The sequence below is a fragment of the Homalodisca vitripennis genome, chromosome 6 (assembly GCF_021130785.1).
Source record: "Homalodisca vitripennis isolate AUS2020 chromosome 6, UT_GWSS_2.1, whole genome shotgun sequence".
NCBI lineage: Eukaryota > Metazoa > Arthropoda > Insecta > Hemiptera > Cicadellidae > Homalodisca > Homalodisca vitripennis.
In genome coordinates, this window is record NC_060212.1 from 35,835,959 (window position 1) to 35,852,635 (window position 16,677).

Below are 16,677 nucleotides of genomic sequence, written 5' to 3' on the forward strand. Positions count from 1 at the left end.
ACCAACTCGTAAGTGAGCTGAATGAATTGTGTTCATACATTTGATCAATGCGACAGAAATATTTATATCTGTCATTTCTTCAGTTGTTTTTTCAATCAACATTTCTTTATCGCCAATGTTTATGACATCAAACCGATTGATTCGGCGATAATCTTTAGACATCAAGGACTGACCATTTTTCCTCTTCTGTTTTGCCTCCTTTACTTCGCTGATAATTTCTTCATAGCGTGGCTCCTCGATAATAAAATTTCGACTTGTGAGGACCATTCTTCTTGGACATCAGATCTTCCAATTTACTGTGAAATGATTCCTTCATTTCAAACAAAATCACAAAACACAACAGCACTTTAAAATAAGTCAACACACGCCACTTACGCACAGAACAAAGAAAAACTGCTTGTGTATAACGACAGTGCACTAATGTCAATGAAAATAGACAGTAGGCCTATTTGTTGCTAACAGTGACGATAGTGGGGGGGCGCATGTCTCGACCTGCACGTCTGGACTGTGGGAAACGGATTACGGCGTTTGCGCAAATTACAAATACCCACAACCCGACGTGGGCAAATTAGATTACCCACGTCGGGTTATGGGTATTATGGTTTTGCTCAATCTCCGATGAACGTGTTTTATTTCGTCTCTTGGAGTACTTTCGCTTACCCACAACGCGTTCTGGGTATTTCGCTTCGGCCAATGTCCGAAAAAAAATGCTCAATCCGCGACGTGGGTAAATTCACGTTGTCCACATCGCGGAGTGAGTAAAAATTTCGGACATTGTCCGAATTCGGTGTTTGAGTGTAACATATATATAATTTCTTTTAAGGAAGGTGAACTGGAGCTAACTTCAAATTAAATCTACTTTTCATACCATAGTTACATCATGTGTAGAAAACTTGGTTACACTCGGTTTATATATATATATCATACATATATATACGGCTCATCGGCTTGTATTTTACTTCACAGTAGAATAAGTTAAGTTTATTTTCACTGAAATTGTGCGATTGTCTAAAAGGGATAAAATGATGCTCTGGCATTCATTTTAAAATATAATTATGTACGGTTTGTAAAGAAAGTTAGCTTACCATACTTGGTCTAAAGCATGTGCCACTTCTAGAAACAGGCAGTAAAGTACACTTTATTTTCAAAACCTTGTACTAAGTTGTATCTAGTTGTAGATCAGTTGTAATAGTTTTGCAGGATGCCGAGTTGTTGAAATATTGTAAAGACATCCAAATCGATTGAAAAGAATAGATTGAGCTTCATCAATAATCATGACCAGTATTTTCTGAACCAGTATATCAACGCATTGGACATGGTAATTAAAAGGCAAATAGGTCTTTAACTTGGGGGAAAATTTGGATGTTTCAGGTTTATGAATAACGGCCACTTTAAAATGTTTGATACCATAGTAATACAACCAATGATTATACACGTATTAAATATAGTTTCAAGTAATTGATATGATCTTTTAGTTCAATCCTTAACCACTACTTACACTCCTTACACTAATTTAAAAGAATATTTTCAAGAAGATTATTTTTGGTTTGACTGTCTAATAAGAACAAAATCAGATGTATATTACTTTCATTAAAAAATAAATTCTTTCTTTCTACATTAAGTATATATTCGTATCTAGAAGAAGTTTTCAGTGGTAGATTATGGATAATATTTTTATAATATTCTGAAATGAAAGAAATAGGAAGTGCCACGGGAAAATACGCCATTTAAGGAGTTATTTGTTTGTTTCTAGCATTAATAATATTGAAGTAAGATTTTAAGATAACGCATTCTTGGAAAATTCTGCTAACAATTATTCACTCTTTTTTGAGCCACTTTGATAAATTCTTCAACTTTCTTTGTTTAAAGTTTGTTTTTGACGATAGAATTTTGGAAGGATAATAGGATGTTGGTCATGTGCTAACGTTATATGTTACAAAATGTATAGCACTACGTTTTAAGGATTGAAATCTATCCTCTTCGTCAGGTATGAAGAAAGTTAATAAATATACAAGTACTTAAAACTTATAACGTGCTGCAACAAACTAAAACTAAAAATAAACAAAAGAACATAAAATAAAGAAATCATACCAAACACTGCTTGGAGTCATGATTTTTTTTTTATAATAAATAAATGAGAACAAATCATACAAACCTCTATGCAGCGTTAGAGAGGTCTGTGGTTTTGATACATACTCCAGTCAAGCCCAATATTGATACTCACGCAAGGGTATTCTTCAACTCTCAGACGCTCGCTTATAATTAGTCGCTCGTGAAGTTGATTGGTTTGGTTTTAAAATACGAATTTGTTTTCTTAATAAACCAACTCGAGATTTAATTCATAAAATGGCTTCAGTGTTGCTACCAAATGATCCTGCTCCTGGATTTTCCTTTGACAACTGTAGAAGGTACAAAATTGACTAGTTATTGTTTTCAATACATTTATAGGTTAGTTTTAAGTGCATAGTCATGATTGCAAGTTTTATTATAGCTAAGTGTTTTCTGAATGTAAAATGTATAATTATAGGTGGTTTAGTTTTAATTATCCAGTTTGATAGGTGATTCATTATGTCTAGAAAATGAAATTATAGCCTATGTAGTATGTAGTCATATTATCAACAAAATTAAATTTAGGACTGGCAGTTGCCCTCAGCTTCAAAAGCAATCTTCTGCTGAAAAAACAAGGACGCCAAGACATAACCATTTTAAATGCCATACCAAATACTCTTGGCTAAGTGATGATCAATGAAGAAATTCTAAAGTCGGTATCAATTTACAATAACGTGACCATGGAAAGGTATGTTCATTTTTTTCCCCTGAAAACTACAATTTTTCCTGAAAACAATGGTGAAGAAAAAATTCGTCGGCAAAGAAAATCAAAGGAGTTACGATTTTTTTGAAATCCTCTGAAAACTCTGTTTTTGACAGTACCTCTGGCTGAAATGATGCTGACTAGTACGTTAATCCTGTCAACGATGCCTGCCCGCTGCGCAGTGCTGCGCACTGCTGCGCACTGCTTGCTCTTTTAGAAAAAAAATTAACTCGAGCTTGCAAAAGTCGAATTCCCAGATCACGTGATGCCCCTGCTCCTTAACCCTCTAAGTGTTGTTCGACAAAATTTTGTCAGTTATTTTCCATCCTTAACGCAATAATGCCCGAAAGGCATCAATATGATACAATAATATACTTTCCCCCCAGTTTATGTGCACCTGTGATAATAATACTTGGCTATAAATGCCCAACCCCAGGAAAAAAAAGTCCATTTTCCATGGTCACGCTATTGTAAATAAATACCCTAAACTCTTCTTTGGTAAAGAAGCGTTCTAGTATATGTATTTTCAACGACATAGTTGAGTAGCCTATACCTTAGTGCCTTAATCAAGAAAATATGTACGTAAATATGTAGATGCTTTAATCTGAGAAGCTTATCTCTGTCAGAAAGCATCTGCTGTTGCAGATTGTAATTTATTTCCGATCTAAATAAAGTTTTTTTAGTGCCCACACCAAGAGGATTCACTTCTGTCAGATATTCTTTTCAGTGAGACCTACGCTTGGTACAGTATCTTTGCAACCCTATCGATGTTGAGGAACACATCATTAGCCGCAAATGTTCAGGTATTGGGTGAAAGATAGATTGATAGGCCTATTATGCTGCAGAGAATGAGTGTTTGAAGCTCCCTTAGTTAAAGGCTATTGGGTACTTTGGGATTATACCGACCACACCAGTATGAAGAACACAAAAATATAAATTTATAGAAATAAACATGATAGAACGAAAAAACAACTCTTTAATTACAAAATTACAAACTTACAAGCATTTCCAGGTATTGTGATCGGTATTGTTGTCGCTGTTATCTTATCTTTCTCGAGAATCCCGATTACGGCAGGCCGCGCGGCATCACATGATTTGCACTGTACATAATTGCCTTTCCATTACAATTCAATTTATATTTCTGATCAGCCCCTCTAGAATTTGATATTTTACTGATAGGTACTATCTCGAGGGATGTTTTTCTTTCGTTGACATCAGCGCGGGGCAGCACCAGAGGTGCTACTAGACCGCTCGACTTTGACCTCTGTCTGAGGATGGGGAGGGGTTTGCGATAAGACAATTCCTGTTTTATATTGACGAAATATTGTTCTACGCTAATCTAGTAATCAGTAGAAACAAAATGTCAAATAACGATTCATGTCTGGGTGTGGTCGGTATAATCCCAAAGTACCTATACAAGTCATTAAGACGAACGGTTATGGTATTCTGCCTCCCAAATGAAAGCGATATCTGTGAGAATTGAGTTGAATGCATCGCCACCAGACGCCGCTACTCCCGTTACATGAGTTCTACAAATAAAAAGTTTTCCTCTTCAGTTCGTGGTAAATTCCAGAGGTGAAGATAATTATTCATGATGAAATTATAAATTAATCAAGCGATCAACAATCAATGGAAAAGAACTAAAAGAACAATAATTAATTATTCAAAAGTGACATGTGATTCGTGGGTCTAGGCCTATTTGGAGGCGATTTGGCGACAGGAAGTATGACTCATTGGGTATTCGTTATGAAACAAGGTAAGTACTAGTAACATATAATAAAGTTTATTTTGTTTCCCGATAAGGAAAACTCGTCCAAAAATAGTGGCCTCTGGATAATACTAAAGAACATAAAAATTGGAGTTTACCTCACATAACTCATGGTACAAACAAAGAGTTGATTTATTCAAGGGGTGAAACGTCGAAACGCTTAATTGATTTGTTTGTGTTAACTTTCATACTCAGGTATTTAAACTTTTCAATGTAAGAGTAAGGAGTTAACATATTTCAACATCAAGTTCTTAAGTGCCTACTCTAATTTACCATGTTCAGTGTAGTATTTAGTAAATGTTACTATCTGTTTTGAATAAACATGTTAAGTGTGATTTTTTGTGGTAATTCAGAAGCCTCTAGATAATTTAACATCTATTTCCTAATGGATAATAGAAGCATTTCAATGATGGTATTACAGACAGTATGTAAGACTGGGAATACCAACAATGTTTCTTATGATATTTCATTGATGAATAATGGTTCATGATTAGTTGGATTGAATAATGATTGAGTTGTAAGAAAATTATTTGTTTACACAATCATAAAAGAAAGTTTGGAATGACAAAACCTGTGAATTTCGATAGTCAATATTTTACCAAAATCAGATAATATATTCACTGGTTTTAAAAGTACATAATATGAAAGTAGCCTACACAAATATGCCTTCTCATACGGCAATGCCACTTACACAACAGGCTTAAGTGCCGCATTCTACTTCCAAGGTTAATTGTGATGTATATTAATGTGTACAGGATCCATGAATCATTCATTAAAATGAGGTATCATGGCATTGTTAATTAGAATAAGAAAAATTGCTAATATACTTTTAATGTCCGTAGAAATACAATGTTAGAAGCCAAGGGTTTCCAAGTGCCCAAAGCGGTGAAGACAGGAACAACAATCGCTGGGATCGTGTTCAAGGACGGAGTTATCCTTGGTGCTGACACAAGAGCCACTGAGGGGAACATCGTTGCTGACAAGAACTGCTCCAAGATCCATTATTTAGCCAAAAATATCTAGTGAGTCTCAGTTATGCATTTGGTTTCATCAGTGAATAATGTTTACTTTAGCCACGTTACCTAAAACAACCGGGACCAGGAGGAATTGAGGTTTTGGGATGGCGGAGAATAAACTAAGGAAGGGTAGGTTTAAGAAGAGGAGATATCAATGTTGTCAACATTCATCTGAGAGTTTGGGGTGGAAAATGGGTCTATAAACTGCATTTAAATGTAATTGAAGAGTTTTTCTGTACTTCTGTTTTTTGTTATGTTTGCCTCAGTACCTAACTCCATGGTTATTTTTTCCAGGTTACTACATATGGTACCTTTGTTATTTCAGATGGTTGGCTATTGCACATTTTCTTTGGGCATCTTCACATTGCTTTTCCTGATAGTTTAGATTTGATTGCATAATCATTTACAGAAATAATCATAATTATTCTCCTTTGTGGTTCTAATGAGTGATGTTTTTCTGTATATTTTTTAATGTAAAAGTATAGTGAGAAAACTTTAAAATATACCCTTTATTATTCTATCAGAATGAACAGAAAAGATGTTGTGTTGTTTTCTTTTACCTAGTATTGTGAGTTTAAATTCTTAGTGTACTTGGTATTGGTTATTGGCCATGGCCCTGCTACATAGAAAAGTAAGGTTAGGTTAGTTTGTAATATATATAGTTCTCAAGCATTAGTGATCAGGCTTTTGGAGTTTTATATTTTATTGATCAGAACTATTTCAAGGAATGTTTTTTGTTTTTTGCCACCAGCACAAGGCAGCAACCTTTGGTGCTGCCACAGCCCACGCTAATTGCCAGAGGTTTTATTGTCTGTCCGTTCAATTACCAGTTTCTTTTACAAGATTAAACAATTATGTTGGCCTGTCCAAAATGTAATTGATTTTTTAAATTTGCTTTTTAAGCATGTTCCTCTTGAAAAAAACATCAAATATTGTGAAGTGGCTGAAGTAAACATTTACCACATAATTTATATTAAATTCATTTATAAAATAATCTTTAAATTTCTAAGCGTTTAAAAATATTATAAGAATGTAATTATCATCATAAATAAACACAACGAATACCAACAGCTGCTGTGGAGCAGGCACTGCTGCAGACACAGATATGACCACAAAGCTGATTGCTTCTCAGCTGGAGCTGCACCGACTGCATAGTGGCCGTCCTGTCAGGGTTGTCACCGCGGAGACTATGATGAAGCAAATGCTCTTTCGTTATCAGGTGAGTTCGAAAATGTTCCTGTATCAAAGCTTCTTTCTAACAAATAATACCCTTATATTTTACTTATACGTGTTTAAGTGTTTCTGTATAACACGTAGTAAATTAAATTGTAGACAGATAACAGAAAGACATCCTATACTGTAGTTCTATGTGTTTTTGCACATGAAGAGAAGGAAGACAGCTATATGTTTTTTATTTGTGATGTTGTTTATAAAAACAATTAGCCTTGAAATTACTATTTTTCCCACGAAAACCATGAAGGACCCGTGAAACTTTTTCATTGTCAATATTTTAAATAGACAAAGGTAACTTACTGTAAACTTTAGTACCATTGCCACACATGAAAGTGGTAAAATATAATGACTAATAAGTGTTTGAAGTATTTCTTTGGAATGTGAAAGGATTTTAGATCTAATGTCAATATTAGCTGTGGACAACCATTGGTACAACTCTTTGTACCACCGGTTAACAGTGATGTTGCAATTTAATGAACTAATTAGGGGTATCAACTGTGAAAGATCGATTGCTCAACTAAAAATAGTTCTATAACTAGTTGACGACAGTGTCTGGACAGGAAGATGGCGCCGTCTAATAAGAATCCGTTATGTGGAGCTTGTCCGAAAAATGTTACAAGTCATTCTGGAGGAGTTATGTGTGAGGGGAGGTGTCTTAAGTGGTTCCATTTTGCATGTGCGGGGAAAGAGGAAGAAAGATTTTTCATTTTCTAAAGGTGAAAAGTCTAATTTTCTATGTGACAGTTGTAGGGTGGATCCTGAAGATAACAGTGCCGTTGCAAGTGTCTTACCGGCTGCCAAACCTTTTATTAAAGAAGACTATAGTGCTACGTGTGATTGTATCTCACATATAAAAATTTCTAACCGACCAAATTCTTGATTTAACGCAAAACCAAACGTGATCTATGCAATCGTTTTGGACATTGTGGAGGCAGAAAATGCCAGGTTATCATCTATCGTGAGTAACCACACTGAGGCAATTGGCGATGTTTTAATCGGCAATGATAATACAATTTCTTATTCTAGTGTTTTGAAATCTACACACAAGAACACTAACTTGTGTCCTATGATTTTAAATGGCAATGATAGTTCTTATGCTAATTCTAACCAAGAAATTAAAGATAGTCTTGATTTGATTTCAGTAGCTAATAAATCTGACAGTCGGACATCTTTTTTTAGTGGCAGAAACGTTTCATCAGTGCTGCCAATCAGTTCTGTAGCACGAAAAAAACATCATGACTGAAAATGGGAAAAAAAAGTCTGCGGTCAGCAACGGCTTTGAAAATAAAGTAGTTTACAACTAATTCGGAGGACTGTGAGTCACCGACCAACTCTGAAGTTCAAGTTCCAGTATGTAACTTTGTCGGCGGTGACGTGACATCGGAAACGTTGGACTTGGAACAAGGGAATAATATAGGAAGTGGAGAATTGAACAATAACAGTGGGTTTGTTAAGGTTACCTACCAAAAAGCGTAATAGGCCTAGGCCTAATACGAAAACTCAACATAGTTTACCTAATACGATGACAAATAAAAATAAAAAGCCATGTTTTTGACAGGTAGGGCTTCTGTTAATAATGAAAGACTGAGGGCTGTGGAGAAATACAGACACATTTTTGCGTCTAGATTTGGTGAAAATGTTCAATGTGAAGATCTGAAACAGTACCTAAACGATACTGTCAGTGGTAGTTATGAAGTAATTAAACTAAAAAATAGGTTTCCAGGCTACAGCTCCTTTAAAATTGGAGTCCCTCTGCCACTTTGGGAGAATGTGTTCAACCAGGATGTCTGGCCTGCAGGTATTTATGTGTCACGCTTTAGATATTCTAGTAAGAGTGCTCCTGGTATGTCTTTTTTGGAACCCCGGGACTGCAAAGGAAACCGGGTACATAGGACTATTATCGTCAGTGCAAGTATATTGCCAAAAGCCTATTTTAAGTGCTTCCCAACTTGGGCCTAATGGACCTTGTGAAACTATACTTCACTTAGCCCACATTAATATCCAGTCTATAAGGAATAAATTTGAACTTACTTAACATATTTAACAGCAGTACCAATTGCGACATACTTTGTGTGAATGAACATTGGTGTACCAAAGACGAGATTTATCTATATGTACCAGATAATTTCATCTTGGCTGATAGCTTCTGCAGGACATCTTCATACGGTGGAGCTGCAATTTTTGTAAAGGAAGCCTTTCCACACCCTTTTTCGGTTGTAAATATTGACTCTATTTGTGAACCTAAACTGTTTGAATCTGTAATGATAGCCTTTGGTACTATAAAATTGTTAGTCATAGCTGTATATCGTACCCTGATTCATCTTTTAGATGGTTTTGTATATAAGTTGTCTCAGCTTCTTGATTTTGTTAACAACAATGCTAAGTATCGAAATTTTTAGATTGTTATTGCGGGAGACCTAAATGTTGATCTCAATAGATGCAGCTCTTCAAAAAACTAACCGAGCATAAAAACTAATAAATGTGTACTTTATGCTGATGACACTACGTTAATGTGCTCTAACTTAAATCCTGAAATCAATGCAGCCATGATCACATATATGAGAGAAAGGTCCAACCTCTGGTTTTCTGCCCAATGGCCTATGTGTGAATGAAGATAAGACAGAAAACATCATCTTTAGCCTAAGCACCAGTTCTGTAAACTAAGTCAGTTAAGCTACTTGGAATTAACTTAGACTCTAAGCTTACCTGGAAACATTCACACAGATGCTCTTTGTGCTCGGTTGTCTAGAGTTATATTTTTACTAAAAAAACTTAAAACCTGTACAAGCTGTAGTCTATTAATGAAAGCATACTTTGCATTATTCCACTCACATCTTTTGTATGGAACTTTTCTTTGGGGAAATTTCAGGTGGGGCTAAGGAGGTCTTCTCATGCCAAAAGAAAGCTTTGCGCATAATGTTTAATTTTAATGTCACTGACTCTTGTAAGCCACTATTTATAAAGCATAGTATAACTCACTGTTCCTTCCATTTATATCTTGCAAAGCTTATGTATGTTAAGGAAAATCTAGATTTATTTAAACTTAGACGCTCTAAGCATGACTACTGCACTAGACAACGAGACCTTATTGACCTAAAAGCACGCTGACTAACAAAAAACTCAGCACGCATACTCTTATATTGGTATCAAACTGTTTAACAAGCTGCCTATGTCTGCTAAGGATGTTACCTGTTAAAAACTTTAAAAATGTTGTAATTAAGTGGTTAAAAGAAAAAAGCCTTTTATAGTATAGATGAAATGCTTCTGTGTAGTATAGACGATTTAGCCTTTAGATTTTATTTCCTTTTGACTTGTACTTTTAACCATAAGTGTCTAGTATGTATTTTATTTTATACTATCTTGTTATACTGTGTAAAATGTATAACAAAATGACTTTGTCAATGCATTGTAATATTGTGGGACGACAATAAACAGATTCTTGATTCTTGATTCTTGACCCTGCAACAGCTCCGTCAGCTTTTTTTTGTCTTAGTTGAGTCAGGGGCATTGCTGTATATGCAGGCCTACTAGCCTATATGCAGACCACATTGGAGCAACCCTAGTGCTGGGTGGAGTGGATGTGGAGGGTCCCTGGGTCTACTGCATCTACTCCCACAGTTCCTCGGAGTTTCTACCCTATACCACGATGGGCTCAGGCTGTCCACGGCTAATAGTGGTCTCTACATTGTGTATGTGTTTGTAGGGCCACATTGGAGCCGCCCTAGTGCTGGGTGGAGTGGATGTGGAGGGTCCCTGAGTCTACTGCATCTACCCCCACAGTTCCTCGGAGTTTCTACTCTATACCATGATGGGCTCAGGCTGTCCACAGCTAATAGTGGTCTCTACATTGTGTATGTGTTTGTAGGGCCACATTCGAACAGCCCTAGTGCTGGGTGGAGTAGATGTGGAGGGTCCCTGGGTCTACTGCATCTACCTCTATGGTTCCTCAAGTTTCTACTCTATACCATGATGGGCTCAGGCTGTCCACAGCTAATAGTGGTCTCTACATTGTGTATGTGTTTGTAGGGCCACATTGGAGCCGCCCTAGTGCTGGGTGGAGTGGATGTGGAGGGTCCCTGGGTCTACTGCATCTACCTCTATGGTTCCTCAAGTTTCTACTCTATACCATGATGGGCTCAGGCTGTCCACAGCTAATAGTGGTCTCTACATTGTGTATTTGTTTGTAGGGCCACATTGGAGCCGCCCTAGTGCTGGGTGGAGTGGATGTGGAGGGTCCCTGGGTCTACTGTATCTACCCTCACGGTTCTTCTGAGTCTCTACCCTATACCACGATGGGCTCAGGATCCCGTGCCGCTATGGCCGTCTTTGAGTCTCGCTGGAAACCTGACATGACGGTAAGGTGTACTCTCTATCTATTACAGTGCTGTAGTTGCTATGGTTTGGTTATTAAAAATGTGGTATTTAAATTTAATTTGTTCATATTCAATTAATAAGGAAGCTCTTGTATACTTCAGGATAGTCCAAGGTCAAAAAAAATTTGTTCTTGAAAATTAAATTTCACCAAGTTCATTAATTTAATATGTCAAGTCTTTTTTATAAATGGAATGTGTTATTTGATTGAGTGGATTTAATTTGGGAATTAAGATTAATTAATTTTGTCACTTGAATTCTATTACTCAGGAGAAATAAATCTCATTAAAATATTTTCACTCACTAAATTGAAAAAATTGTCTTTGTATAAATTTAGAGGTATAATATTTAATAACAAAAATCTCCTGATTTTACTTGAAATATATATATAATATACATTTTTTAATAAGTTATTATAAAATGTTTAACTCACGACCCTGTAAATGTACTGACGACACCTTCACGTAGTCGCCCATCATATAATAGTACTGAATGGCTACGTGGACGTCTCATCTCAGTTCGTGGCTTGGAGAGAACTGACTACTCCAAGCCACCTCCTCCTCCTTTGTGTCCTTTCCTCCACCTCCTCATGAGCCAATCAGACACAAGATTACCTTATATGGGAGCTTGAACCAATGTGAAAACATTTGCTAACACTCAGCCAAATTCTATGAGATGACATGCACCATCATCAAACTCAATGTTGCAAATGTATGAAGCATCATACCAAATTTTAAGTCTGTAGGTCAGTTTGTTTTCGATACATCATATGGACATAGAAATCCTCTTGCGCAGGCTTCGCTGACGCTCAGCCAATAACGAATCTATTCACTTTCCTCTACCCCCATCCCTGTTCCATTCCAGGGAGAAAAATATTCCATAGTGAGTAGAGTCAGTGATCTTGCACTGTTTACAGCAACTACGCAGATTTGCACTGGTCTAGATAAACTAAAGTTTGAACATTTCATCTTAAAACAACACATTCGCACAAGCACGCCTTATTTATGAGTTTTGCATATTGTAAAGTCGACAAAGGATTGCCTCTTGGAAGACAAAATGTATTGATTGTTGAACAATAGAAGTTCATTATAATTGTATCTGCCATGTTGGTGAACAGTGAAGGCAAATTCCCATTTGCATTTTACCAGACAAAATGAGAACTAAAAATTGTCTTCCTTATGGAAATTAGTTTAGTTAGGCTAGCATGTCTCTATTTTTTGTAAGTCAATACTTACTAATGAGGGTTTGTAGTAAACCAATACTTACTAATGAGGGTGTGACCACCAGGAGGAGGAAGGCAAGCAACTGGTGAGAGATGCAATCGCTGGAGGTATCTTCAACGACGCCGCCTCTGGTGGTTTAGTTGATCTTTGCGTCATCCGTAAGGATTCCGTAGATTATTTGCGTCCTTATGAAGTCACAGTATCGAAGGGCAAACGGTAAGTTTTCAACACCAATATTCTAAAAAATAATTCACTATATTCACAGACAAGGTATAGTTCACTTCAACCTTTACTTGGTTTTCAATTCATAGACAGATCAAGTATAAATTCTGATAATTTCACTTAAAGTTGGTAATACTCAGCAGGCTGCTGTTGGCTGACCACAGTTTCAGCAGCAGCATGAGTAAGCAAAGTGGTGAAACTTGTTACCAGGACTTGTACTACAGTACAATAAAAAATTTCTAATTATGTGAAAAATGTGTAACTTTCATGTGTTCTTTCAATCAGTGGACCCTAGAAGATAGTTATAATGTAAGCCTGTTGATTTTCTTCTAATTCAGTGAATAAAAGAATACTAATTTAACAGATCAGATCTAGATCCAGCTATAGATTAAGAGAGAAGAAAATTCTACACATTTACTAAGACATTATATGTAATCACAAAAGGTGCCATCGTCAAGAACACAATTACCTTGTGTTTTAATGTTTTTTTTATTAAATTTATACTTATCACGTAGAAATGAGGAGCATTAAGTTTCAAAAGACTAGAAACCTAATGATCATCATCATATCATATGATTAAATGAGTTATACTACATTTTTGTGTATAGATGTGGGAATTAATCTCTCGAAGTTGTAGTAATAAATTGTTTTGTAAATAAATTACACATGAATGTTTGCAGCCAAGGGTCCTACAGCTACGCCAGAGGCACTACAGCTGTGTTGACTACTAAGATAATTCCTGTGGACGTCGTAGATGAGACTGTGCGTAGGCTTGAGCCAGAGTCCATGGAAGTGGCTTAAACTATACAAGCTTTAATTTTAAATAAATTCAATTTCACTTTTTTTGATGAATTAAAGTTGTTTCTATACTATAGTTGTAAAATTCTTACCCTTTTGTCCTAGCCTCTTTGCGTTTATTGAAATGCAATCATTCATATTTAAAACAGTTTATTGTTGTACAGTAAATGAGGTATTATTTGCAAAGTTTTTCGATTAGTTGTTTCATTTTACACCTCACTGTTAAATGACAACACTATATTTCGAGGATTGGATTGGAATCCATCCTCTTCACAGATGTCAAAAATCTTTTAAGGCATAAATAAGGTTAAGCATTCACAAAATTTAAAAATCGAATAAATTTGTGACAATGACCTGTCATCATCTCCAAACTTTTCACCTCATTGTTGGTGAACATTTCAGCATATACATGAAACAAAGCTCCAACTGAGATTTTAGCAAACCCTACGATTTTAGGTTAGCTAAAATTTGACCAATACTGTCATGTAATAAAACTTCAAATCATTAAGAAGAAAATTATATGTAATACAAGAAAGAAAGTATAAAAACTCAATGTTTAAAAGTTAGCATGCAGAGGTGAAAAATGTGTCATTTTGGAAGCATTTGTATATTTGGAGCCACAATGCCTGTGGAAGAACAAAGTTAAAAATTTACTGGCATCCTAATTTTGGTGTAAACCATTGTATATAAACCTTCTACTGGTCAGTGACTCATTTGAGTTCCTCTTTGCTCACTTAATGAGGAAATCAGAATCAGTTCTGGCCTTGCGGATGATAGTCATTTTCAATCAACAGATGTTAAACCAAATTGAAAGATCAGTAATTCACATCCACAGGTGAGTGAAGAGGGAAGAGCAATACCATGATTAGCTTCATCTTCACCCATTTTTAATCAATATGTCCTGATTTTAATGTGATGTGCTGGTTATAAAATTGGTATAATCTAATGTTGTCTCTATGTTGGAATTACTAACAAAAAAAAAAAACTAATGTTTCCGCCTTGCTTAGTAAAGCCATCTTCGATCAAAAGATGTTAACCAAACTTAACAGGATTGTACTTCACATTCACAGGTGAGTGAAGAGGGAGGATGAATATCACGATTAGCTGGAGCTTCACCAATCAGTGATAGGTTGGCATCAATATCAATTGTCACCAAATTTTAATCAAACTAACAGTATGGGTACTGCAATCCACAGGTGGTTGAAGAGGTTGGAGCAATGATGTGATTAGAGTTCCACCAATTGTTTGATCAATATGATTTTTTTCTATCAAATTAAGCTGATTCTTTGGTGGAATTATTAACACAATCTCTATTGAAACATTTTGTCTTACATAGGAAAGCCATCTTAGGTCATCAGATGTTACACCTAATATACAGGGGGTGATCCCCAGTGGACTGAAAAAGTAAATTTGAAGGGTGACACCGGCTCTAGTGTCTCTCAATATCAACGGGGAGTTCCAACCATTGGTTAGACTCTTTTCAACGGTCCTTCATGAGCTGGTTTTTGCAACGTCCCAGAAACTATACTAGTGGCCTGAAAGTGCACACAGATAGAGGTTGTCCTTGGAGTGGTGGTGCCAGTTTAGATATGTCTAGTCTTGACTGGCGTTTCTTAACTTGATTTGTACCACACATTACAACCTTTAAAATATTGAGTTTTAGTTCGTTTTCTAGACACCCCATTTTTAATTCTTTTTTGTCTTTTATATAAACCTTCTGTTACAAATTATTTTGTTCAGTTTTATAACGAGCAAAATTAAATAATCAAGATTTTGGGACGACACATTTACAATCACTGGGCATATTTACAGGAACATTCACAGTTGAATTTTTTTATATGAGCAAATTGTGTTCTCTTGAGATTTTAAACGTTTTCCTCACTTAAACATAATGCTTCAGGAAATGTAAAACAAAATTAAATCAACAAGAATCTACTGTTGGGTGGGGAAGGTGTAAGTCAATAATTTGTACTCTGGCTAGTTTGATATAATTTTATTTCCTAAGTACATAACAGTATCCAGTATCAACAGTATAGAACGGTTTGTATAATAAATACTTTTATTACACCACTACTTCTTTATTAAAATATTAGGATTAAGAAGAACGTATCTACAAAATATCTTTGGATGGATATTAAATATACACATTATTATACAATATGCACAATCTGTTAATTAGATTTAAATTTTTAACAAAAGTTTGTCGTTTATGAAAAGGCCAAAACTCAGATATACATAGTAAATACATTCATATTAACATAAGATTGACAATCGCTGTACATATATAAAATCTACAATGTATAGTTTTTTACAGTCTTGCGTTGGGGGTTTCCTTAGAATTAAATTCATACAGTTTAGTAAACATGGGTGATAAAAATTAAACTTTGACAGGATTTTCTTACACTTTTAACACAGAAGAACTTAAGCCAAACCAAATAATTTACACTTAATAATTATGTGTAGGTAATTGGAAAAGGAATTATTTCCTTGAAAACTCTTTCAAACACGATGGGTTTTCTACAGTGAGTCTCCTGACATAACTTGTGGCTGTGACATACCTTTCAGTGAAATGAAGAAGTTATAAGCTTATTCTATGTAAAATTTGAAGAAAGGTAATAGAACTTAATATTTTTTGAGCATTCTAAAGACACATGCCAGAATTGATAAAATATGTTCGGTGCAGTAAAACCATCACATGTGAAAGAGCTGTTGGTTATCATTAACAAAGTTCAGGTATGTAAGTTTGATACAAAGTAAAAGCTACTTAAGGGCGACTGGAAACAGTGCTTATGGCACTTTAGGGCGGCACCATGTAACACTGAAGAGCAAGTTTGGTGACTTCAGGGCTTGTCATATTTGACTTGAAATCTCCGCTCCCTTCAGTAGCTTTTTCTCAGATCAATCACCAAGGTCAAACTTCATAAAATATTTTAAAAATTGCAAATTAGGTGAAGAAAAATAATATTGCACTTAAGACGCATAAAGTAGTTTACAGGACCTGTGTTGTACTTATATAACTGTACAAATTTCATGTGACCAGTGAAGTTAATTCTTTATTTTTAAAATGAGCAATTCTTTTCATTGATTTTTAAGTTAACCTTTAGAGCGATAAATACCCATTACAGGATGTTCAAGGATCAGTATGTACCAGGTAGTCTGCTTACAGTGTGCCTAGGGTTAGGAGATTTTAAATTTCATTTTATTAATACTACGTGTACATAGCCAAAATGCGGA

The 16,677-nt window shown here is 35.5% G+C and overlaps 1 protein-coding gene across 1 annotated transcript; it reads left to right on the forward strand.

Moving 5' to 3' along the window:
• Positions 1-2,205: 2,205 nt before the first annotated feature.
• LOC124364281 (proteasome subunit beta type-7-like) lies at positions 2,206-13,517 on the forward strand. The gene is made up of 6 exons (XM_046819629.1): positions 2,206-2,408; positions 5,423-5,602; positions 6,668-6,815; positions 11,017-11,184; positions 12,488-12,639; positions 13,326-13,517. The coding sequence occupies exons 1-6, from the start codon at positions 2,347-2,349 to the stop codon at positions 13,444-13,446; spliced, it is 831 nt and encodes a 276-aa protein (XP_046675585.1). The 5' UTR covers positions 2,206-2,346; the 3' UTR covers positions 13,447-13,517.
• Positions 13,518-16,677: the final 3,160 nt, after the last annotated feature.

Excerpts from the sequence above, each read along its gene's own strand:
- LOC124364281 (XM_046819629.1), top strand. The coding sequence starts at position 2,347 with ATGGCTTCAGTGTTGCTACCAAATGATCCTGCTCCTGGATTTTCCTTT. Across the intron at positions 2,409-5,422 it reads TCCTTTGACAACTGTAGAAG|AAATACAATGTTAGAAGCCA; the intron begins GTACAAAATTGA and ends TAATGTCCGTAG. Across the intron at positions 5,603-6,667 it reads TATTTAGCCAAAAATATCTA|CTGCTGTGGAGCAGGCACTG; the intron begins GTGAGTCTCAGT and ends GAATACCAACAG.